At 38.3% G+C, this 27,517-nt stretch overlaps 1 protein-coding gene across 1 annotated transcript in view; it reads left to right on the top strand.

The window, feature by feature from the left end:
- The window catches only part of ndst1a (N-deacetylase/N-sulfotransferase (heparan glucosaminyl) 1a), a 58,466-nt gene that overhangs the window by 13,608 nt on the left and 17,341 nt on the right, over window positions 1–27,517 (top strand). Inside the window, exon 2 of the mRNA XM_088431696.1 lies at window positions 26,554–27,502. Coding sequence (XP_088287822.1) covers window positions 26,957–27,502 — 546 coding nt within the window. The 5' untranslated portion in view covers window positions 26,554–26,956. The remainder of the gene's footprint in view (window positions 1–26,553; window positions 27,503–27,517) is intronic.

The raw sequence follows: 27,517 nt of genomic DNA, 5'->3' as shown, positions 1-27,517 counted from the left end.
AGGTGTTACGACACTCACAGATTTCCCGTCTATGCACAGCACGTGATCGATTTTCTTTCGGCTACTTTTTTTTTTTTTAATTGGGCACAGTATATCCGCTTGCAAACTTAGGGAGAACTTCAAAATAAACCTTACCATACCAATAATACAACAGCACAAATGCCTTTGTATGTTTTAATGTTAAAGTTGTTCCCAGATGCGTGTTGGGGCAATGACTAACTTGGCTCACAGATTGTTGCTCCAGGAGTCACGAGTCATTACAACTTTGTTCTGAAATGATGTTCAATCTCTAATTCGGGGCGCTAAAAAAGAACTTAATTACGCCGATGAAGTATTGTACTGCGCCTCTTACCAGAGTTTACCGCAGCGTTTAGAATAAATTAGCCGCTAGCTAGCAGCGCTCGATTGCTCCACATCATCTGTCGAAAGCAGTCTGATTACCTTTAATTTTAAGAGATGCAAATTACTGGCTTTAATGCTGACAGCCTGACAGTTTTGTTCTGTAGTTTCCTTGTGTTGTAGACCATTATCTATGGTGAAAGAGTTGTCTAAAACCTCAGTATGTATTAATTTAAATTTGGTGATTGTCAAAAATATATAAGAACTGGTCATTCATATTTAAATGTAAATGTGTTATTTGGTCCTTCTTTGTGTATGTATTTTAAGGTGTTATCAGAATAATATCAAAATACTCTAGCTGCAGATGTACAGGAGAAGTATAGGATGCTGTGATTACTTTAAAACACCTTTGTGGTGATAGTTTGGTTTCGCACTTGAAGAAAAGGATGGTAAAACAAAAGACAAACAGTACGTCTCCTTTTATGTTTACATTAAATGCTGGATTATGTTTACACTTGCATTCTAGCTTGTTAATTTTCTTTTATCAGTTGGATAAATAGAAACAAAAAAAACTGAAACATTTATGAGGCACCATATTACAAATTTTGCAAATGTTTTGTCCTTGTAGACTAGTTCTTGTGAAATTTGTGTCTTGTCCCATCCCTTGTCTTTAACGTTCTAGATACAAAAAAATAAAAATAAAAAGATGCTTTTTAACCTCATCCAAAACATAAAATGACAAGCCCGGCTAACATTGTGGCATGGGATGGTTCTAACGCCGACCTGGCTGACAGTCTTCCGCAAGCTTTACAGTTGTTTCCAGAGCTGTAAATATCCCCATGTTCAAATGTCAGTTGACAGCAGATTCAAACCTAAGTATATCATTGTCTTCCTCTCAGGGTGCATTTTTCATGTACTGACATTTTCCATGGCATGCTACTTTTTTTTCTTTTAAATGTGAATAGAAACGCCAAAATTGCATGCAGCCTTTTTTTCTTCTTTTTTTAACATCTCCGTGCATGGCTTGAGTTTCACACTGTACAACTGTTTATGTTGTATGTATTATATGTTTAATGCAGTTTTCTTTTCTAAGGCAGTAATTCTCATGTGGTACTATGAATACCCATGAGTAAGATTTTTAACAAGGCTCTTACAGGTGTCAGTAAATATAATTTAGAGCCGTCTAAACAAATCGATTTAACAAATACCTTGACATCTATATTAAGAATTTAGTAATTACCTGGAGCCATTTTGAAATCAAAATTGTCTTAAACACTTCATCATTCTTCCAGTAGTAATCCTTATATTTGTAGTCATTCATTAAAAACAAAACTTATCTTATAGTGTTCAATGAACACATTTACGTCAGAAAACAATAAATGCACAGATAGCTGAAGCACTTTCAAAAAGGTTGATGAGTGCAACATTAATCTCTTGAGTGATAATAAGTTGAGTTACTTTTTCAATCGCTCTATAATACAAATAAACAACAATTAGTTGAAATGATTGCTTTTGAATGTTGTGACAGGAACACAACAATTGTCCTTTCACATAAAGAACAAATTAATTGGAAAATGAAGCAACTGGTTACTGAATTATGTTAGTCTTCTTTGCAAGACCGTGACGTCTCTAAGTTTATATAGTTGTACATTGTCCAGTGATGCAGAAGACCCAAAAATAAAATGTTACAATGACTTCTGAATTTTCCTGAGAAAAATAAGTCTAAGCATGCCACTACAAATAAATCACACAAATAGCGCAGCACACACATTCTTGTATTTTTTCTTTTCTTTTGTTTGTTTTTAAATCCAGGTTTTACAATACTAGGCTGAGAAAAATATCTTATGTTTCACAGGGTCTGCATCATCGAAAAAATTGACAACCATTATTTTAATGGATTGGAAGAATCTCTCTGAGTTCCTGTTTTCATTCCAGTGTCCTAATAAACAGACTCGTGTTTCCTGGAGAAGTTGTGCTTTAGCGGGTGCTTTTGTGGATGTAGTTCAATTTCCCATAGAGTTCTTCAGACATCAGACTTGTTGACACAGAATCAGCAGTACTGTTTTTAGCCAAGTAGTGCGCTCCATCAAACTACAGCTGCATGAAGATGCAATAAACAACTTCAAAATAACAGTTATCAACAATCAATAGAAAATAATGACCATAGCTGTTAAAATAATGGCGATCTTGTTGTACATTGGAGTTGTGCCTTCAAGTGTTCAATTATAAAGGCTATTGGCCATGTTTCTACTGTAATGTTCTGAAGGTCGAATACAATAAGCCATCACATTAACCTGCTAGAAAACATCCTAAAAAGTGCTTTATTTCTGAAGGTCAATTATTTGCATGATCAGGATTTTCATTAATCTTTTTTTTCAGCATTGGTGCACATCAAATGTTTCTGAAGCTGTTAAAACATTTTTGAAAGTAGTGGAACAGATAAGGCTCATACCCAAAGGAAATTGATAGTTAGCTTGCTCGCTGGGGGGTCTTTTGGCACTGACAAAAAATGAAAAGGAAGACCCAAGGTAGATTGAAAGAATGACAAAATGAGCCAAAAAATGCAGAACAGTGTCTGGAAACCATTTGAAACAATAAACCGCCTTCAACTGGCTCAATCTCTAACTGTAAGGATGCTTCTCATTTTTTGGCTTTCTCGAGTTTTGGTCTCCAGTGGCAACTTGGCATAGGTAAAAAGGCTGTTAGCATTTTAGGCTTTTATATTCAATTCTCTGAAATCCATCCACACTTTTTTGTGTGTGTGAATTGCACAAATGGACAAAAAAAAAAAGCTAAACCTTCCAAAGGATGCTATTTCTCAGTTACCATGGTAGATAGTATACAAAATATACTTATTTATATTTATTTTATTACAACAAACATCCAAATATGAAACAATAATAATGTAAACAGCTATTATACATCCTCACATGCATGACCATGTGAATGTAACCCATCTGAATATTAAATAATACTGAATATTAAATAATACTGGTGTAAAGGAAAAAGTAAGGCAGAATGATTATGAATTTTTTTTTTTTTTTTTTTTTTAGTTTCTAATAAATAAAGATGTTAAAATGCATAACAGACCCAGTATAACAATGCATGGAAGTGAATAAAACTTTCACTTATCTATAGCTTGGTGACTAAAGTTCTGATACGGTTGAGACATCTCACATTAATTACTCAATTGTCTTGACGCACTCATGATCCTGAATTCATACCGTCTAAACATTGTGTATTTTGTCATTTATTAGCTGACAAACCCTAACAACCCCTAACTAGTTACAAAAATGACAAATCCAACGTCTTGTTTTGGTCAAACAAGTAGAGCGCATACTCTTTGTTCTCGTTCTATCGACGAGTAAGTCATGCAAGACCTAATGGGGGCTGTTTTCAATTTCAAGTGACCTTTGAGCTCTTTTATATCCTCCCTCTGCACAATAAAGCTGTCTGTATTATCTAGGACAAGTTCTAACACTGTCCCATGGCAACAGGTTGGTTGGCTAAGTACACCTTTTCATTGCCCCACAACCTGCGCAAGCAGCATGTTGTCAAGTCGCCTTTTGTGTGACCTGATGAAGCGGCATAGCACCAGTGACATTTCACTCCACACGATTGTGCCGATATTACTGCTGTGGCGGCATATATGTAACCGGGGGCTGAGGAAATGGCAGCCATCAAGGGAACAAGTACGGATAATTAGACTTGTTTATGCTTCCACATGGGGAAGTGATGCTAAAAAAACAAAGCACACAAAAAGGACAAACACCAGGGCTTTGGATTTTTTTATTTTTTTTAAATATGAGAAGCTAGTATTCCCTAGCTTAAAATGTTAGCGGCGCAAGCAGAACATTTAGAGGCGCACAGCAAATCGACTGTCCTCTTCGCCATTGTTCATTGTTTACAAGAGTTATGCGAGTTATGTAGATTTGCAAGATAACTCCAAGATGTCGCTTTTCGCACGTTAGCCAATCATAGTAGTCATTTGCCGTCCCGCTCTCACAAGCATTGACATGCCTTTTTGTTTTAGTGCTCATCGTCTTTGTAGTTAACTTTGGTCATCAAACCAGCTCATTTGTGAATTATTGCAAGAACTAAGAAGTGGTGTGGAGTAATTTTGTACCAAAATTTTGACTTTTAAAGGATAATGGGATAATGCTTAAAAAAAAAACAACAACTTGCAGTGGGGTAAAAATGACATTCTAAATGCTCCAGCCCCAAGTGACAACTTTATTGGTGCACCTGTTTTCAGGGTTTGGGTATGTGATGTTTGCAAGCTGAGCCATGATTGGTTGTCGCCTGAACGATTGCGATGTTAAGTCAACAACGTGACAAATGAGTTTCAGTCAACAAATGAAAAAAAAAAAAAACCTGTTTTTAAAAGCATTAATTCAAGATTCCAGAGTTTTGTTGTCAAATGTATAATATTGTTAGACCACACAATGAAATTCTTATTCTGTTCACTTCCCGAGCAGCTGACTGCATTCCATAATCAAGCAAGTAAATAAATAGCAATTAAGAAAATAGTAATAAAACAACAAATAGAAACAATGGTGCTAAGAACAGTGCAAAATATTAGTGCAAAATATTATTTATCCATGCAGTAAGAGGCAGATTAGGGGTGAGGTATTTGTTAAGAATCTGGATGGCCTGTGGGTAGAAGCTGTTTGCCAGCCTGGCAGTCCCGGGCCTCAGGCTCCTGTAGTGTCTGCCTGATGGCAGCAGTTCAAACAGATCGTTTTGTGGGTGTGTCTTGTCCTTGATGATGCTGCGTGTCCTCCGCAGAACTCTGGTTTGCTAAATGTCCTGCAGTGAGGGTAAGGCTGCCCCACAGATGCGCTGTGAGGACTTCATCACACGCTTGAGTGCCTTCCTGTCTTGTGCTATGTAGTTGCCGTACCAGACTGTGATGGAGCTGGATATTTGTATGCAAAGAAAATGTTGTTACCATATTAAGTAGTTAAATCTCAACAGTAAATTTACACTTTCAGAGTCCAGCCATTCAATCCCAGCTGTTTATATATATTTTTTTTCAACTAATTTAATGTTTTAAGTTAAAGGAGTGTCTTTTGTGTCACTCAAAGCTAATTATTGATGAAATCTTAACTTTTTATTGCTAAAAATGGCTAAATAAGTGGGGTAGCCCTTTAAACGCAGCAATGTAGGAAGTACATATTGTAAAAAAATGTCTTGTAAACCACCCATCTGCCACTTTTGCACACAATCATGATTTAGCTAATTTTCAAATTTGTTTTTTAAGATGATGAAAAACTTATTTGTTGCCCATCCCTAACATAAACATAACTTTGTTACTTTTCTTTTATTCTTAAAATTGTCCTTTTGAGATTGCATTCTCACAAAAATCACCCTTCCAGTTTTCAAGGCGCAGGCAACTTGAAAGCAAGAAGAACCAATGTTGCTTGATATTTTACTGACCAAATTAGAGTGTGAGATGAAAGTAATTGGAAATTGCACACATCAAAAGGCTTAGTGGTACAATAATGCTGTGTTTGATTTTCCCTTGAGGGCGGTTGCAAGGCGTTTTGACTGACTAGGGTGTGAAGCCACTGGCTCTCAATTAGACGGAAGAAAAATTATCAGACCTTACTGATGGAAAATCACAAGTGCTGTATTAGTGATCACGGCTTGAAAGAAAACATTAGAGGAGCTTTTAGAGAGAGGTAGTCTACTTGTCCATGCAATTTAGTACTGTAATCAAAAGCAACACGCATTGACTTATTTTGAGTTTTGTTTTTGTCCTTGTGGTCTCCATTGGAATTGTCTTTCCCTTTCCCGCCTGCTCCTTGTGACATCAAAACTACCTCATCTAAGACTAGCTGTCCTCAAGTGACCTGGAAGTCATTTTTGCATAAAGTTTGGGCAACTGTTCAGCAGCCAAGTGTTATGAGCCTCACTCTAGCTGGTAATGCATTGTGACCACATGGCTTCGAGGTGCAAGGATCTAATAAGGCATTAGGAACACGTTGCCAAACGTCACAATCTACTTGGCTTGAGAAGTGCTGTGGTAGCAAAAATATTTTGCAAAGTCATACTCTGAGACTGCCTGAAGTCTTTTTATTATTACTATTGTCAGATTTTGTCCAACTGCCACTGACATCCAGAAGCCTTTTTGCACAAATTGATAGTGATGATCGCATGTTGCTTGGTAGAGATTCTGCAGCCTCTCAAAGCTGCAATTATTCATCATGTTTAACAAATAGTATGATTTATGAATTTTTCATGGTGCAAGCATGTAAATTGTTTTTTTTTGTTTGTTTGTTTTTGTGATGGAAGACCTAGGTTGTTTAAATTACATTACTATTTGACTATAGACCATATTATATTCAAACATGTGACCATATTATATCCTTATGTGTACTGTCTACTGTACTTTAATTTCAATTGTCCAAACTACAGCAAGGGGCCATTTATGGGTTGTTATGTTTTTTAACGGCCCCCTGACCACCGCTCTAAAACTACTTTAACTGCAATAGATATGGTCATAATTTAAAATCAGTAAAGGTTGATTACTATTTTTTTTTAATTAATGAAAATGTTTTTTTTCCCCTCACTCCTCTGACTTAAAAGGAAGAACAATTGCAAGAAAAATAGTGGCGTACACCCTCAAAAGAATGGTCATTTATGAAAATCCGCGAACGTGAAGCCACAATAACCTAAACGTGATGTAGTGAGGACACACTGTATAGACATTAACATTTTACTGCTAAAATGGTTAAATGATTGGACTAGACCAGAGGTGTCGAACTCTAGTCCTTGAGTGCCAACATCCTGCATGTTTTCCGGTTTTCCCTCCCAACACACCCGATTCAAATGATTAGCTTCAGATTTTGCCTCTATGCGCACATTGCCTTGCACTTGTCTTGTTTTTGCCCCTCCCCCCCCTCCATAACTGCAACAGCATTTTATTTTATTTGATATACGATGAAGAAATGCGTCTAAACGTACCGTAATTTTGTCATTTTAGTAACACATTTGATTGGACAGCCATGATATGTCTAACCACTAAAGTCGGGTAGACTTATACATATTTATAAATATATGTTTTTGTAAAATCACCCAAATTGAGGTAAAAAAAAAAAACGGGGGGGGCGGGGGGGTCTCGTGCGACGCTGAGAAATACAAAAGTTACATTGCATCACACACAATGTCCATCTCTGTGTGCTAAATTATACAGAGGAGACATTTATCCTCTGAAGTATGAGGGACAAATGTAGCTCCTGCGTGGGTTCAGCTGTTCAGCCTTCCTCAGACTAGGAGAGCTCAGCATGACTTCCCTTCTGTTACTTAAGATGTTTAAAAAGCAGAGTGACTAATATTTTGTTTGTAGACTTGTAAATGTCTCTATTAGTCAGAATTCTTAATAAAGTCATTGTGGTCTGGCTGAATTTGAACTCATTTTGTGAGAGAAAGGTTCCCCTTTGCTTTTTAGAAACGCATCACATTCCAAACCCGAGGGTTGTTCAGCAAAATTTCCTTGAAAGAGCGCATTTGTTACTTTTGTTTGAATGGGTGGTTTGTTTTGAAGTCAGTCGGCCTGGAATGTTGACGGCGTTCTTCCTTTTTAGTTAATGCCAATTTTGAGACTTGAAAATGAATCAATTATTCTCGCGCAATTTAAGGTGTCAAGTTGTCTGGTGCTCAGGTTTTCGAAAATCATTAGGTGCCTTTTTGTTATTGTCAGTTTCTTGTTTTTGTTGTTGTTGTTGAGCTTTTTGATTTTAGTTTCCATCTGTAACTCCCCCTCAACTTCGGAAGGTAATTATAAAAGAAATGAAGTACATCCAACATCAAATCCCCACAGTTTTAATTTGGACCTTTTCCAGTTTTTATTTTTCACTGCTAAATCAGAAATGAAGTATATTTCTCTCTACAATCGCTCCCATTTTTTTGCAAAACCTCTCTCTTTTTTTGTGTAAACAAGGGCGGTGATCACAAGAATATTTAAAAAAAAAATAAAATTCCATAGGACAGTGAGAGACAGCTGCTCAATAAAAGTTTTAGCCTCTCTGTCTTGCAGCCATCACTCCACCTTTCTGCAGCCTTGCCCTTCAGTTGATACAACGGTGACATCATCCCTTCATGATGAAATTCAACCTTTTCTCCTGTCCCTCTTTATCCATCTCATCAGCTTCTTGCTCTAATTAGATGAAGGCGAGCTCAATAAAGTTTCCCCCCTGCTCACTCCATTAGTTATATTAACACTTGCCATAGCCATCTTGGCATCATATATCTTTTTATCTATCCATTGCCTTTCTCTGTGGAAGCCAATGCTTTTTTTTTTTCCTCATGGATCCGTGTTAACCTAGTTGCTGAGGCCCAGCAGGGGAGGCCAATCAATTAATGAACAAAGAAGCCCACTCACTGAGCAGCGGCGTGAGTCTGGACGCTTGAAAAACATGGTCACTGTCAGTTCAGTGATCATCTGATTAGATGTTTTTCTCTGTTGTTGTTTTTGTGTGTCCACTTTATCGGCGTCCAAAGCCAATGGAACTGCTGTTACCTGTTTGGTAAATGGCTATTAGTCTTATCATACGGCACCTTCATTCATCAAGGGGTTCCGTGGATTAGCGACTAATACAATTTTATCTATACAGTATGATTGCCGTGGGATATCTGGCGTGGAAATTTCATATCGTGCTGCTTAATCTTATTATCGCGGCCAAAAAGATCATGATCATGGTTATCAGTTAAAATCCAATGGTACTAAAATAAATACAGTGGACTGCCAGTGGAATAGTTTGTAATCTCACCCCCAGTACTAAAATCAATTCATGCAATCAAAGCAAATTTAATAATCATAGCTTATGGAAAAAATAGCTATGCTTCATTTGTCCCTAAGACTTAAATGCCATAATTAAGTACTTAGTAACTATTGTAACCTCGTCTTGTACAGCATCCAACCAGCATTCTGCCACTAGTGCAAAATCTCGATTTCATGATATATAATATTCCGTTTTTAAAGTGACACAAGACTTTAATGTCTTGCCTATCCCTATTTTGCCCACACCAAAATTGTATTGTAACAATATTATATTTGTTGTGTTGAATAAACTCGACAATCCCGCTTGGAAATTTGAAACTGCAACAACCAACAATAATTTTGCAGAACAATATGCACTTATTCAGGAAGCATAAATAATCGAATCATAGCACATCGATTTGTAGTGGCTTTTAGAGGGTGATATTACTGGAGTAATCTACTTAATGGTTTTATGATCACTGCCAGAATAATGTAGCTAATGAATAAAAGAACATGTCTTGTGTCATATCATTAGGCACCCATTTTAGTACATGATTAATGGGCGCATTAAACATTTATATCCAACAAGGCGAAAAAAGATTTTTTTTTTTAATTGTTACACCTACATTGTCTGTAGCTTTAACAGATATGGCAGCATCCAGGGGCGTGCCAACCCCCATGTCATGAAATTTAATGATAACTAGATCTACGATTATATTTAAAACATACCTTATCGTTGTTAAGAACATATTTATTTGCAAGTTTTTGAAATTTATAATAATTTATTCCTTTTTAATGAAAAAACATTTACATTTTACACGTCGTCCCTTTAAAGGGAGCCATTAATTCGAGTAGTTCACTAAAAAGAGCCATTCAAAATTATTGAATATTTGATCAATTTTCTTACTTTAGAATTATTCAAATTCTCTTCAACAGTAACTGTAGATTTCCATAGCCCTCTTAAAGCAGACATTTTCATGTTGAATCAAAACAATCGCTTTTATTTAGGCAAAAATGTTCTGCTTTCTAATTTTCCATTATTACAGACCAAACTATAAACTGTCATCATGTTTGTCCATTTATTGGGCCACTGTATAGAATTTAGCGCCACTTAGTCGTTATTGAAAATTAATTCATTTTAAGAACAATGATAAATTTTAATAATATGCAAAAAAATGTGATCTATCACATCAATGCACATTTTTAAAATACAATTGTAGTTTTAGTATTTGGTAATTACGTCACATAACTCACACCGCATCTAACAGGAAGTGTGCATGATTCGCCGTCATTTTTCTGCTATGAATACCCGGAAAAGAATTTTGCCAACGTGGTATAGTGATAGTAGGCCTTCAAGGTGTGATCCCTCCGAGACACCGTAGTGTGTCGGTTTCAAAATCATTGCAGTCTTTTTGTTACCCATTAGATGGCACTAGATTCTACACACTGTTGTTTTATTTATTTATAGAAATAGTTGTAGTTGGAGCCCAATGTTTTTTTTCTATTGCGATACTTAAAAACAAATTCCTCCATTAGGTTTATAAAGATTTTAATCTGTGAAAATGAAATTGCATGGGGGTGGGAAGTGAAGGACCTCATGCCCGTATTTTTTGCGATGTGTCCCCCTTGTCAGCAGGCAAGCTTTGACAGACATCCGCCCTCTTTTCTGCATCTCACCCACCTGTGTTGGCTCTTGTCTTTCACCACTTTTTCATCCCTCCCTTTGCTCAATACATCTTTTCATCCCTTTGAGGCACCCGCTTTTTTTTTTCCACGTCTCAGCGTTTTTTTTTTTTTTTTTCTATCGCGTCCCTCAGGTCCTCCCCTCATTCCATTATCTTTCTTCTCTTCAGCCGCGCTCTCTGTCATCCCATTTTCTTAATCCGGCTTGCGTCCCCATGCTTCCTTCCCTGGAGTCTCCATCGTTGTTTCTCCGTGCAGGAGATCAGGGAGCGAGTTGTTGTAACAAGCTGTTGAATAATGTAAGTGCAGGACTATAGGCCAGGCTTTCAGTTAACCCTTTGATCTCTGATCACACGGTGGGTGCGGCAGACACACACATGACGGCTCAACAACGAGAGCAAACAGCCCAGAGGTCTTTTCTGCTTCCGTCGACATCATCCGAACTTCACCGAAAGGCGGAAGCTCAACAACTCATCCGGTTTCTTTATCATGGCCTCACATTGACATGCTTAGCCTTGTTATTCCAAACATTGATGTATAATTAAGTGGGTCGAAGAGGCAATGCTAAATAATTGATCAAGGAGCAAATATGTCATGGCATCCTTAACCTTATCATACGGCTCGCTAGTATTTTTACTCGCTGGGGGGATTAAAGATTTACCAGTTTGCTTTTCTTTCTGGCCATCTACTTCTGTTAGTGTTGATTCGCGATGGCAACCAGCGCTCTCTTGGCACTGAGGAGCCGTGCTACATCTGCTAGTCAAGAATGGCTGTAATAAATGTGCAGCAGCAGTTGACATAGGCTTGTGCTGCCATTTTTTTTTTTTTTAAATAATCCAATTAACCCTTTGTAATCAGTGAGACTTTACCGTTAGAGCTTCTAGTTAGCTCGTCGGTCGAATGAGATGGACGGCCCAATCATTGGCATGTCGCGCTCTAAAAAGTTATGGAAATTAAACCAGAGCGGTGCAACTCTGACTATGAACTCTTTTAGTGCCAAGTGTCATCGGAAAAGGAATCATCTAGAGGGCCAGTATGTTTAGCATTTTCATTCCTCTTTCATTCCTGAAATAATATTGTGTGCTAGGTCTATGCAAATATTGGTGGTATCATATGAAAGATTAATTTCCATTCCTTACTTTGAATTGCATGTAGGTACAGCAGTTTTGTTTTGTTTTCGGCACTGTGATGCACTTGGTTATTTATTTTTTCCGTTTTAGACTAAGCTGTAACCTGTATAAACGCTGTAAAAATGATTAGCAGTTGTTGAACGTTGACTCGTTGTTTTTTTTCTTTTGTTGAGGTTAAGAATGATACAGGCTTAGGTATATTTATACAATTTTTATAGGCGCACGCAAAGTTTTCTCTTTCCTAGGGGGGGCTAGGCAAAATATAATTGAGAGCACTGACGTACAGTAATATCTGTGTAGTAAGTGTGGAAACACTGCCCTCCAATGGTCAAAGTTATCACTACAGTGCTTAATTGGCTTATTAGGTAAACATTAGTCAAGGGTGTCAGCTGCCCTCCATAAAAAAAATAAACGTACAAGTATTTTCCATACAATTCACTGAGCCCCAAAATTTATAAAAAATGTTTTTGTTGGACCTGACACTGGTACATAAGTCAAAGAACACACATATTACATACATTAGCAGTAATAAACCAATCAGCAAACATTACATTATACATGCAGTATGTACGCTGGCAACAATAAACCGATCAGAAAACATTATGTATTACATACAGTACGTACGCTGGGAACAATAAACCCTTCAGAGAATATTAAGCGCGTTCCCTTTTATTGCCGAACGTATATTTGACCATGCACCTTGTAATATGGTGCACCATGTGTATGTTACCTACGGAAATAAACCACATAATCAAGGCTATACCTAATAATACGACACGCCGTATTATACGGAAAATATGTTAATCAATCGGCGCCTACTGATGCCCAGACTCTTTCCAACTCCCTACATTTGATTGGTGTATCTAGTACCTTAGAGTATTATATCCAGAAGCTTTTTTTTATATTAATCTCTGGGACTGACAGGATGCTTCCCTTCAGGAGATGGTCAGTAGGGGCAATGGGGATATCTTGACATGGCTGGAAATGGAGTGGGTGTTTATGGCTGGATCACCTTACCACTTCCTACCCCCACTTCCACAACCACACCTGTCACAGCCAAAGAGAGCACCAAGTCGGCACTCTTGGTGTGTGTCAAATTGCCCGTGTGTGCGACCCAGTTGATTGTCTGTTGTGAGAGTGCTGGAAAAATGTTTGTGTGCTCAGCAAATGTATGGAGAACCCTATCATGTGAGAAAAGTTACCAAGGGTTTCTGGTGACGGTGTATAGCACAAGCAACGTTAGCAGCTGTCGGCCGGTTGCGGATGAGTGCCGGAAGACTGATTTCAGATTTTACACAGCTAACGCTTTTTGGATCGTGTTTGGACTTGTAACCCACTGCTGAAATGCTTGCACTCAGTCGTTCTGAGAATCAAGGGCGTGGAGCCAAAGGAGCACACGTGTTTGTTTTAATGTTTGAAAGCAATGGTGATCTAACTTGAATCAGCTGGTGTTGTCACTTATGCTTAGATTTACACTATAGGACCCTTTTGTGAAATTAAAGTTTGATGCCTACTATATATTCCGTGTTACACGATTTAATACTTTCTATCTATATCCACTTGCAGACAAAATCCAGACAATATACAATCATTGATAGTGACGACACCAAATATGCATATCAATTTCTTACATTACCGGTAATAAGAATCTCACATGGTATACGGCAAAGAACTGCCTCTCGGGGACACAAATGACAATGGAAGTGCCAGAAGTAATGATAGAAGTGCTGTAATTAATTGTTTGACGAACAGACGGCAGTTTGGGTAAACTTCCAAAAACGACGGTGACTGAAGGGGGTCCACGTACCGACTGGACTGTAAATGACAGATCAGCACAAAAATATAAAACGCCCACCCCTGGTATATGGCTCGTATGATTCAAAATAAATAAATACATAAATGACTCACCAGTCAATGTGGCAAAAAAAGCCTGCTGTTGAAAATTGACATGACATCTTTTTTTTGTGATTGCCAGGGGTAATCTTAAACCGAAGCAGGCTCGAAAGAGCAATGAGACCAAAGTGAAGCCTTTCGGCCATCACGCTAAAGGCTGTGATTGGTGCAAACCAAATTCTGAACATTATCCAAAATGAAGTCCTGCCATAAAGCCTCAGGGTTTCGCGGAGCGTGTAGAAAGGTCTGCTGCAGGCTGATGTAAAACTGAGGAGAGATTTACTTATTTTAGCTAGAGCCGTATGTTTCATTCTTAAAACACCCACTATAATCTAATCTCATTTTTTCAAAACCTGGGGGGTATTTCAAGCAATAGTATTTGATAGCAAGCAGATCAATTGTAGAATGTTTGAGCCTGTTAACAAACTGTTGTTTTTAGAACTAAAACATTTATATTTTGTCCAATTAATTGAATAACTATTATTTTTGTTGTACAAGGCACAGGAGACGACTACTCATCACTCACCTGTTGGTCATGTAACATTTATAAAATTAGCCATGATTGACTGGTTCTCACCTGAGCGTTCAGCACATGTGAAGTCTTTTCCAGTTGACAGCAAGTAAAAAAATGTGTTTCTTCAAGTATTCATTTTTCATGAAACAAAATGTATGACAATGTCAAAGTAACTCACTCAATCCTCAAAACATAATTTTTACCTTTTTAAAATTCCATACATTAAATCCTGAGTGCTTAATCTATTTTATTATTGTTAATATTTAATTTTTTTATTTTTTTACATATTTTTTTTTCAAATGTTCTCATGTTAGGTGAAAGGACTGTTTAAAAATTGCTGATACTAAAGGAATTTAGTAGGCAGAACCTATTGGAAACATGTCTGTTAAACCACCCACCCAGCATTCTGACACTTGCAAAATCCCAATTTCAAATCTTACATCTTTAAAAGGACAAATTAAATTAATTTGTTTTACCCAGCCGCAACCTTTACTCAAATGAATATCATTGTTTCAAATATACATGAGTCAATTATGATTCATTTACTGTTGTTTTGGTCTGTAAAATATCACAATAAAGTCAAAAGGTTATTGCCATCCAAAGTAAAAGCTGATTTTTATTTATTTTTTTATTTCAACACAAAGACAATCAGTTTGATTTGTTTGAACTACAGAAATCCGATAACATTTACAGTGGAGAAAATTGTTTGAACAATTTTAAATTAACAGCTCTCTTTGTGGATTATCCCCCAAAATGGTTTGAAAATAGTCATTATTTGTCGATTAGTTGTTGCACCTCACATCAATATGTTCAGGTTTCCAAAAGCTTTTCAAACTGTGCAGCCAATCCAGATAAACTTCAATCTATGTGAGTTTCAGTGTCAAGGTGGGAAAGACTGCAGTTACCGTGAGGGGGAAATCGGAAGGACTCACACGATAGACAGAGCCCAGATAGACCTGTCGGCTGCGTCGCAGCCACACGTGCCTCACCTTTAGATTCGCAACTAGAGATGCGCATGTAAGTGAGGTGAACGGCTCCAATTGTATCTTGATTCGTGGCAGTGATAAGGCACTGTGGGTCTTGAGCAGAGTTTATTCTGGGCCACCCTTGAAAAGGCCATTAAAAGACCTGGCAGGTACATTACCTAACAGACATTGCATTCAGGATATAATTAGCTTTTTTCAGCGCTGATAAATAGAAGACTCAGATGAAGACTCACATGATGTAGTCTGGATATGAAATGAAATATCAGAGCTGTCACAAAGTGCGGTGGTAGACAAAATCTTAATGAAGGTAACGAACCCCTGCAAATGAGCTCAATGAAGTATAAAATGCACCATATGGACAATAGTTATCAAACACATCTTTATTCAATTACCCATAATTATGCAATTAGGGCTTTGACACGACCCTCTGAATTTCAAGTCCTTGACTCCCATTTATTATACAGACCGTTATATCCACTCAGGGTTTTTAAAGGTTTAAAACATTTTTGCATTTGTTGAAATATGAAACAATTTGTAGCCATGATGATATCAAAATAATCGTTAGTTGCGGCCTGGGTGTGTTTGATTCAGTAGAACTCACTGAAATTCTCCTATTGCGTTACATTAATAAAGGTCAATTAAGCAACCACAACTTTGCGCCATAGTCCATTAGAGACATTTAGCCTAATGCCTATCTCCTTATTTAAGATTTTCCTTGACGTGTAAATGCTAGTGGTCTGTGCATTTTGTGCATGTGTCCCTGTTTAATTTCCACAACTACAGCAATAGAGGACACACATCTATTGCGCATTGTTTACGTAAAGCCTGCTCCCATCCATATTCTCCCTCCCCTTGATTGCTTTGAAAACAGGCTTATAATTATAAGCACATTTTCAAGCAGGAGGAAAAATCCTATCCGTTTGATCTCCCAGGTATAAATATGGGCAGCACAACAGAATCTCATCTCCTGTGTCAGCTCTTCCACCGCAACGCGATCTCCTCATGGGAATGCTTTTCTGCTGTGCAAATCAGTCAGATCAGTGCGGGCCGTTTCTTATCTGGACATGAGAGGGAGGAAGGGATGGTGAGGGAGGGATGTTTCCCCACCGAGGAATAATACCTGAAATCTCCCGGGCTGCCTCAAAAACCCATCATCATTTTGCGATGAGGTACGGTACTTATTGTTAATACTGTTTAAAATCCTTAACTTCATTTTCCCCCTATTACTCTGTTTGATTTTGGTAGATTACTCAGTCATGTGTGAGCTGTAGTTGTGCTCGGGTTTCAATTATTAGTTTAGCTTTCATTTATCGGTGGCCATCGTGAGATCTTCTTGATGGCATCACCGCTTCGTGTCAGCTCAGCAAATCTGTTTTTACCCTTGTGCTGCAAGGTGTTAAAGCCAGGATAAAAATGCTCGTGTGGGGCTTTGGGGAAGGGTTTCTTAGCCGAATTGACTTTTGATTGGATCGGCAATACCCTGCAGGGCGATCGCACATTGCTATCTCTTCTCGCTTTTTTCACGCACCTAGCTCACTCGCATAGCGACTTGCTTTGTTCACAGCTGTATGACTTTCACCTCTGAGTGATATCTGTTGTCTACATGACGCAAAACATTAAAAACCCCGAGCCCCAGTGGAGACATTATGCCGGTCGCCATGCTGGCTCTTCGTCCTTCGCTAGCATCATGAGTTGACAGTGGATAAACAATGGGGACAAACAGTCACTCCCACCAGCATCGATCTAACTCCCTCATTGCCGCCTGCTTTTTTTTTTTTTTGTCAACAAACGCCACACTGATTCCACCTCCACACAATTTATATGGAAGCCCCCTTGCGCCCCACCCCATCCCCCCTTTGCACCACAACTGACAAAAATGATAAATGACCCACCACTTCCTCCTTGTGCCACTACCTCTCTGTGTGTTGCGTGTCCGAGACACTACAAGCCTATTTCTCCCTTCACAAAACCCAATAATGCATGTTCCATTTTTGAAAGTGTACATTTTGGTATTTGCTGCGAGTTGAGGAGGCGGGCGGCTGGCAAATTTATTGCTTGTAGGTTGTTGCTTTAATTTTCACATGTCAACATGTCACTGGTGTAAATTCAACCATGCAGGACCATCCGTATCATGATTTCAAACCTTCAAAGTGGACAAGGAAAGTAATTCATTATGTTTTCTAATCTTACTCACTAGGGGTTGCAACTGGGGCAGTGAATCAAATTGATTAGATTATTTTTTTAAATTGACCATTTAAAAAATAGCAAAATCGGGAAATTGAGGCATAACGCAAATTAGTTTTACAATATGTGTTTACAGTTGTTAATAACTACATTGTGGCAGATGAGCAAGGTATGCACAAGAGATGCATTTTAAGTTTGTAAGTGCTTTAAAATCAGTCTAGATCATTGTTTGAATACTTAGCGCATGGTTTATTTTGGCACAAGCAAACCCTTAACTAAATATTAGGTTTTACTTCTTCAAATAAAATCAAGTAAATTCATCATCTAGAATAACTGAAAAAACTTTTTTGTGGGGTTAGGGGGTCGTATAACCAAGTCCCAGATGCAAGTAACGATTACTCCGAAAAATGGTTGTAGATTAATCAATGAATCACATTTTTTAACTCGAATGTTCATGTTGTATCCTAAAGGTGTGACAACCGACAACAATTGACTAATCATTCAGAAGCATAAATTTGTCCAAGCCCAATCAGAAATTCAGCCTTCCAATATTCTTTTTTTAAGCACTCTATGAAACTGGACTGACAATTGTATTGATTCAAAATAAGACATTTACAAACATCTGCTTTTATTTTTTGAAACATCGATCAATATTTTTGCTAATTTCGCAACCTTTTTACAGAATAAATGAATCATTAAAACCTCATTCATGCATTTTCTGCACTGTCAATTTGAGAGGGGAAAAAAAGTCCTTTTGAATGAAAAGATAGACGCATGTTTTTAGAGATCTGATTCATTGTCACAATAAGTGACAGATTAATGGATTATTAAATTAATTATTGGTTGCAGCCCGACTTTAAAACATCAACATTGCAAAATGACATGAATTTGTTCAGTAACTGGTTTTGACCCTAACATGTAATAAAATAGTTCATCAGTTTACCCAAAGTAAATGTTTTATTTCATTTGAACACAGACATAGTCTGTTTTTGTTGACAACAATCAATTTGCATTTACTGTTGAAGCTGAAATTCCGAGGATTTGAGCAACTTTGGATTACAAAAAAATGTTAATTGGTGTGTATATAATTGGTATGTTTTTGAATAAATTCTTTTACCACACAATCAGGTCTCCCTCTTCGCTGGTCTGTTTTCAGTGCCACTCAAAAGATATAATCAACCACATCCAGAGTGGGGTCAATTATTTCTCCTTTGCCTTCAGTCTCTTCTCTTGTTTTGTATCTGATTAAATTGTCCTCCGTGTAATCACACGGATAAGATCGCAGATAATTCTGACATGACAGTTGGCAATTGGGATTTTTTTTTTGCCATCTGTATTAGATAACGACTTGGCTGTTCATTTCCGCTCTTATGCAGCCCTTGACGCCAATTGCTTTTTCTAAAGCCTCCAAAAACGATTTCCAGTTTCTGAACTCTTGCTAACGTTTTACTGTACAGATCTAGGCTCACTGTCTGTAAATGGGGCACATCATTTCTATAAATAGCCGTAGCTAACTAATCTGAGGAGGGTGCATGTGTGATATATATTTTATTTATTGCCTAGTGGTGATCAAGGCTATTGATGAAGGTGTTTGGGTTCCTCTCACTGCTCCACTTCCCCACCCAGGGGAGTAATACCGTTGAGAAATGTCTTCATTTCACCTCTCAGCTCCACCATTCCCTAATGACCCCTACAGCGCTATCTCTACCTCTCTGCAGTGTTCCCATCACCCCCAAAGCTCATCCACTCAGCTTTTCCCACTGTGAGGTAATCCATTTTACACTATCATGCTAGTCCCAGACCCTCCCGACCGTATAGCTTCTGCTTCAGCTCACGGGTCCAAAGTAGCACGAATGATTGTGAGATTAGCGGTTTTGTTTTCATCGTGGCAGTAATTATCCTCACAAAGTGATGTTATGAATGTGCGGTGAAAGCAGCCTCTCATTTGGTTGCCTTTTGTTTTGGATGACTTTGGCCTTGATGGGATCTGACAGGATTCAATCTAATATACATTTTAGGCAGAGCTCCTTCTATGCAGAAAATATTTTCCTGTCTTGCTTAGTTTTTCCATAATCACTCATGGAAAATGGTTATGATGAGTAGCAAAGACGTCTCATTGTTTTAAAGGGCAAAATGGTCCAGGAGTGTACACAGTTGAGTAAATTAAATTCCTGCTATGGCATAAAATGAATTGCTGCAAAAGAAGCAACGGTGTAAATATTTGCAGCTCAACTAAAGCTACTGACTTGTGCATTCAGAGGTAACTCGTGTAGGTAGCCCGAGTGGGAATTTGGCATAGTGTTATACACTATTTCACAGCCCTAAGCCTTTAATCACAGCGGTCCCGATGAATGCACAAAATAGAACACACCTTTCATATTTATTCCATATTGATGAATGCCAGGGCTGTCTTATAGCAACAAAGCAAGTGAGGTTTCTGAAACTAACTTTAAAAAAAAATCAGGAGCTTGTTTGTTGCAGCTTAAAATTGATCTCTTCAAAGAAAGCGTCAGAGGCGGAATACGAATGCAGAATTTTTGCTTTTACTTTATGTATTTATGATGGATAGTCCTGCACAGAGACCTTGTCCACACATCATATTACAGTTTCTTCTAAAGTAATTCGCCGCATGTTAATCCGTTCAAGGCACCTTGTGTAATTACATACATTACCTGGCCTGCACACATTTGTTTCCGTTTACAGTGTCAAGATTAACAGGCTTACAGATTACGGTTGACACGATTCTTAACGATTTAACTTTGTGACCCTATGCTCACTTGCTACTGAAGCATTTTTTGTCTCCATGTTTGTCCATTCTACGCATTCAGCCGTTATTCATGTGATTTTTTTTTTTTTTTTTTTTTTTTTTTTTTTTTTTTGCTGCAACGATTTTGCGTTATATAAATCTGGACTTGTCAAACACCTGAATAAGTGCTTGGTGTAAGAACACATACACATGCACATACATACAGTAAGCATGCATCCAAAAACCAGAAATGACTACGTTATCGCATGCACGGACCTACTGTCGTTTTACTAACCGTAGCAAGAATTGAAGCCCCTGGCAAACATCCTTTATTGCCACTTACTAACCTTGCTTGAACACATTGATTTGGGAGCATTATTTACCGTCTCTACTGTGAAAATGCTACTGTGTGTGTCTTACGGTGGGAGCAATAAGTTTGAAAGAAGTGTTCTTTGTACAGATTTCAACACTAAGAATATTATGATTTTTCTCTTCTAAAATGAATCTGAGTACTACTCAAAAGCTCATCTGCCTCATCTTGTTCAAACCATCAACAATAAAATGAAAGAAAAGCCCATGGGGGGAAAAAATTGTTGCGAAATGGAAGCGTAACCTTTATCTTCGAGACACACTCGATACCCCAAACAGGGAGCCTGGGATGAAACATGAATTAAAATAGCACTTTTCTAGCTAAGGTACTCAAAGTGTTTTACACTGAGTACTCATTTACCTGACGCCGTGTCTTGCTCAGGGACTCTTCGACATGGTGACAATTGTCGGAGATTGAACCCACAACCTCTTCACTTATATCCTCTGTTTACAGCCACGAGGGATCAATTGTTAGACTGTTCATATATGTCTTTACCTATAATTTTGCTAAGGGACGTTGTTTTTGTTGGCTATAGTATTTTGTACCTCTCATCGTTTGTTTTACTGTCAGGCAAAGCAACATTAGCTGCTGTGATTTATTTTTTATGATGTGTACGCTAATAAGAGGGTATCTGAGGCAAGAAATGATGCCTAAGGCTTTTTTTTCTTCATTAAGGTACTCATATTACCCCTAGGCTAGCCTCAGCCGTCATGTTTTGTGTGGCAAATTTAGTTCTTTACATGAAAGAAAACACAGTCATGCTCACATGCAACAATTAGAAATGCTACCTTTTATAAAGTTTACATTTATATTCAGCCCGCACACTGTTGCAGTCAAAGGATTCACTTAATTCTATGATCTGAAATTGAGTCCATAGCACCCGCTCAGGAAGGCAAAGTTAAGTGACAACATGAGTAGCATGTCCTATTCACCCCCCAATTCGTCATGCCTCTGAGTACGACATAACTCCAGTGTTGCCACGGACGATATGCTTGCCAGGACTTAGCAAGTGAACACGGTAGTTAGTTTATTTGGCTGTCACCAGCAGCAAGGCTGTGAATCGGATTGGATTTGCTGGGGCAGAACGGGAAGCAAATGGGCAATTTTGATTCGTTTGGCCTTAGAAGTCGAGAAATCCTTTGATTGATTATTTTGTCAAATACCATAAAGCAGCTACCTTGATTGAGCTGGACTGACTCAGTCACAGGGCCTTGGCATACTTGGCCCCATTCACACTTTTGCACAAGTGCAACGGCAGTGTCAGGAAGGACAAGAGGATGAGGAAGCGGGTGGGGGGCGGGGCAGTCTGCATGAGGCTACATATGGCCAAACCGAGTATTGTTTACCCTCAGTTGTTCCAGCTGAGGACCAGACTCCATCTCCATGTTCCTCATCACTTCTCATTAATCTAGCTGCGTAGCTCTGGCCTTTTTCCCATGAGTTGGAGGGAGCGGGCGAACGTCATTTGTCTATCCTCGCTGCCGTCACCTGCTTCTTTGTGCCAACGGTTCCTTCTGTCACGCTTGCTTTTGAAAACCTTGAGGGCATTTATTTTAATTGTGTTTGCACCAACGTGTTTTCTCAGCACCCCCTCCTGCTGCCCATTCATCACCCCCCCTCCCCTCCAACACACACACACACCTTTTTTTTTTTTTTTCCCGTGTAGTTCTCTGCCCAATGCCTCTATTTATGGTGACCGTCAGTCCATGTTTACTATGACGGGGCTCATATTGAGAATGAGCTCTTCTGCATCTTTTGAGAACAAAAATGGCGCCTTGCTGATTACACATTATCCTCCATCTGCCACTTTGTGCATGACATAAGACAGTGACTCTGAAACACTCTGGTCCCTCTGCACCTTTTGGCTGTTCTGGGGTTTATGGATATGTCTGCGAGGAAGCATAAAATATTCATGCTCTCATGCCTTCTTCCTACATTTTTGCATCTATTATTTTGTTACAGCGATGCATGCGATTATTTGGTGTTTTCCTTACAAGCAGTAATCAGATAAGGTCTATCTTGCTCCTTTAAATGTCACGTATTATATCAATAAAAGATTCTCAATCTTTTTGCAAGGATATATTCCGTGAAATGTATATGAATAGTTTATTTTTTCTCCGCATCGAAGTACAACAAAACCAGCGTGAAGCTTTTTTGAATGTTTTAATAAAAAACAAAAAACCTTTGCTTGCTGTACCATCTGTCTGATTTATTAAACATTGGAACTACAATTGTATTGGGGTCTCTAAACATATTTTATTCAGCAACTCTAAAAGATAGACAGTGTAACATAATCCGTTTTATTTCTGGCTTGTATGCTGGAAAAGTGCTTCACTAATGACAATCTGCATCTGTTTAAAACGTAACAAATGGAAGGCTTACAACGCTGTTCAAAGAAGTCGCTTTGACAGTTTACCAATAAGTTGAATCATGTTTCAATTGATTGTCTCTTCATTTGAAAAGGAAAAAGTGTTGTTCCTGTCACGGCATTAAAAAACATGAAATTTGTTTTTTTTTTGTTTTTAATCAAGAGGCCTGACTGACATTCACTCTCAGGTGCTTGCTTAACCCCTCCCCATATTTTTAAGTGTCATTATTTGTCCCTAAACTAATCATATACTTTAGCACATTACCTAAAGTAATCAATTACTTTAGTAATTTATTACCAAAAGTGACTGATTTGCTATCGTAATCAGTTACTTTACTACCTAATATAGTCATTTACTTTAGTACTTAATTGCATAAAGTAATCGATTACCTTGGTACAAAATTACCTAACTTATTCGATTACCTTAGTATTGACATTACCTAACACACTCAGTTACTCCAGTACCTAACAAGCTTAAGTAATCAATCACTTTATCACTTAATTACCTGACATAATCGATTCCCTTCGTACTTAATTAGCTAACTCAATAGATTATCTTAGCTCTTAGTTACCTTAAGTAATAGATGCCAGCCATTTATGACCCTTCTTTAGCCAAACACTTGAAAATAGAAGTCAACACAATATAAATAAAGCCCCGGGATTGACAACATAAAAATATGTCTTTGGTATTGAATGAGTTAAGCATGTTGCTTCACGCGGATTTCCCTTTAACCCACTAGCTTTGCTTTGGGTGACCATAGGCTAAAATGCTAATACTCAGTGCTCAGCAGATATTATCGCAATGACTTGGGAAAGATGAGTCATGCGTTCCAATTCTGTGTATCTTGTGTCACAGTTTAGTCTGATTTCAGCCCATGTCAACACCATCATCATGCTCCAACATAACCTCACTCTGCCATTGTTTGTCTTTTTTCCGTTACGCGTTGACGGAAATAATTAGTTTGACATTTGGGCAGGGTTGAATTACGCATTTGATCTCATTAAGGTGTTTCTCTACCAAAATAAGTATGTAGCTACAAAGTTTATGTTGTTGGTGCTGCAAAATAATGAATTAAATACAAACACATGCACCCTGAAATGATGGATTTTACAGATTATTTTCAACCAAAGAAAAGCTGTTTGATTGACTGCAAAGTACAGTTTTTGCCTCTGGATATTGAATTTTTATAAAAAAATAATCCATAGTTTTTTAATGTTGCTTGTGCCTTTTTGCTTATATATATATATATATTTTTTTTTTAATATTAAAAATGATTCAGTGATTGTGGTACCAAGTGATGCCAAAACATCAAATACATTATTTTGTCCAATTAAAAAATAAAAAAAATGAGCCAAATCTCCTTTAGGTATTAAATTCCTTCAAGGAAAAAATCTCCACTCTGCTATGACGTCCTTGTATTTTTTTTTTTTTTTTTCTCAAATTGTCGATCAACCATGAAAAGACATCTGCATTCTCCAGAAGACATTTATTTGTGCTGGAGTTATAAATAGACGATCAATTTTGAAAAATTAGGAGAGAATGATGGAAACAATTTGACTTGGTACACAGTAAATTTCTATGGTGCAATTTACCCTAAAAAGACTATTTGGCCCCGGTCAATAGTAAAATTTGCACTTTGATTTGCCGTGAATGATTTACACTTCCAAATTATTATGTTAACATATTACCCTACTGGGACCAATTATAGTCTTTTTAATGTAAAATGTGTTGCAATAGTTCCCGTTTACATTAGGTGTCCAACTTTGAGGCACAGGCTGATTAAGACTAATCCAACCAGTACTACAGTATATACAGTGGATTGATTCTATCTATTTTTACTTACTTTATCCAAAAACTTTTTTGTTTACTGTGGGGAAACTTAGATGCAACCTGGAATGGGGAAGTGCACTTGCAAATAAATCCAGACTCGATGTTGATTTTCGCTGCAAGGCTTGAGGGAAGGAAGAGCTTGGAGGTTGACCTTGATCACTTTAAATGGAAAATTGGCTGGCTCCATTTCCTACACCCAATAGGCTGTGTAAAACGATAGTTATCTGTATAGAATTCTATTATAATCTGTGGGGTGTTTAGCTCCACTCTCGTCTGTGCAAAATCAATGAATTGATTGCAGCTGATGGACCACATTGCGAGTCTTGCGCTGTGTTGTGAGTCTCCTGTCATGTTTTTAACAGGAACCGATTTTTAATTAGGCTGCCATCAAACAATGATGTTGGAATCAAATCATTTCTGTGGTTTTGCTGGTGACTGTTAATATTGTCGGGTTTGTTCCATTTATGATGTTGCGGCTTTTTTTTTTTGAGTGTGTTTGTAATTGCTTATTGCATAACATGAAAATCTTGAACCGGGAATTTCAGCTCTCCAGTCACTCGTGCTCAGCATATTAAAGTGAAATTAAACTTATTTATACATCAGCAGTAAAATGTTAATTTGTCCCTCCCCAATTTGATAACTAAACTATTTTTCATATACAATTGAATCTATAAAACACATGTTGCCACTGGTTGTCAACTGAAAATGATATTCAATGTACTCAGGGTTCAGCTAAGAACCAATCACAGTTCAGTTTGAGAATATCACTTGACCAAAGCCAGGAAACATGCTAAATTACACAATATTATAGGGATACTAAACATATTTTAACATAGTTTGTATTTTGTCTCCAATTAACCACGATATTTTTCACGTACATTTAATATCTTTAAAAACACATTTTCCACTCGTGATATCATCTTCAGTCAACAACTTGTACTCAGGGCTCAGGTAATGACCAATCATGTCTCAACTTACAAACATAACATGACCAAACCCTGAAAACAGGTAAACTGTGATTGGTTGTCACTTGACCCTTGAGCATTTGATGCCATTTTCAGTCCACAGTAAGTGAAACATGTTTTTAAATGCATAACTTGATTATTAAATTAATCAAGTTGAAATTTCAATTTTGTCTATCCTTAATTTTATAACAATTTTTGAATGTTTTAGTGTTTGTCGACATGAAATGTAATTATTAGCACCTTAATGCTAATCGCAATTGCTAATCCGCTCACCGCAATTGCTAATCGGTCAATTCTGGTGGTGTCAAAAATGTGTATTTATAGGAGAGAGTGATAAATTGACCAAACCTCGACAACAGCTGAGCCACTGTTGGTCATTAACGGATCCTTGAGCCAATATGGAAGGTGTTAATTGTACATTAATTTGCTTATCAATTATGGACAAAATCTGAAGTTTTTACAGCTGAAAATGGCTCAGTAAGTTTAGTTTTCCTTGAATTATGTGAAGCCTGCACTTTTTTAGGAGTTTACTTTTATGCACATGAGTTGGCCGTTTGCGTAGGGGGTTTTGGCGTCCCTTTATTTTGTGTAGGTGAGCACAAGAGTATTGTGGAATGAACCTTTGGAGTGCAGGAGCAGGCAGTGTGTTCGTCTTCTGCAAACCTTAACCCACACAAAAAAATAGGATGCCAAGTCATTAGTATTATTATTATTATTATTATTATTATTAAGGTGATGCCGGATAACTAAAAGTTTTGGGTTTTTTTTCTTGTTTTGCAGATATATTGCCGCCAGGGTGACCTGATTTGTCCGTGAGATCGTTCTCCAATCAGGCATATTAATCAAAAGCTCCCCAGGACATGGGTGGGAACATCGCATGACGGGCAGGTGATGGAGTCTTCCATCATTTTTCCCCGCCACTGACTCATCCCGTCAGCTTTCCCTCAGAGGCAGAAGTGTGTATCAGCGATCCCAGGCCCTCCACTTCTCTGCCATGGTGACATAAGCGGCATTGCAAAATGAGGGCCAGTCAACGTGAAAGCATCTCATTTCTTTCTCCAGTAGCTGCTGCAGCTGCCACCTCCACACCTTTTGCGTTTTGTTCCAAAAACGACTGATTTATTTTCTTCCTTGCTCGCCGTTTTCAACCCTCCTGCGGGGGGCAGCGGTGCGGCGAGAGACGATGCTGGGATGCGTGACTCGCATCCGTCGGCTGGTCCGTCTCCTCCCTCTGCAGACGTCCCTCCTCCTCCTGTTTCTCTTCTGCACTGTCAGCGTTTTCATCTCGGCCTACTTCCTGTACGGCGTCAAGCGGGAGCTGGAGCCGTCGGCGGTGGGCGTGGCGGGCGCAGAGGGAGCCTCGGCCGACTCGGACGACCTGAGGGTCACGCCGTCTCGGCTTTTACCTCTGCGGAGCGTCTCGGGGGGCCCCGGAGTGGATCCCGCCGGGGCCAGGACAGATCCTGTAGTTCTGGTCTTTGTGGAAAGTCAGTATTCCCAACTGGGTCAGGAGATTGTGGCCATTTTAGAGTCCGGACGGTTCCAGTACCGAACCGAGATATCGCCCGGGAAAGGGGACATGCCAACGTTGACGGACAAGGAGAGAGGACGTTTCACACTGGTGATTTACGAGAATATTCTGAAGTACGTTAACCTGGACGCGTGGAACCGAGAACTGCTGGACAAGTACTGTGTGGAATACGGAGTGGGCATCATTGGCTTCTTCAAGGTTAGGACATAACAC

Source organism: Hippichthys cyanospilos, chromosome 13 (assembly GCF_059441005.1).
Source record: "Hippichthys cyanospilos isolate Australia breed blue-spotted pipefish chromosome 13, RoL_Hcya_1.0, whole genome shotgun sequence".
NCBI classification, from domain to species: domain Eukaryota; kingdom Metazoa; phylum Chordata; class Actinopteri; order Syngnathiformes; family Syngnathidae; genus Hippichthys; species Hippichthys cyanospilos.
This window is presented reverse-complemented; position numbering and strand designations above follow the sequence as displayed.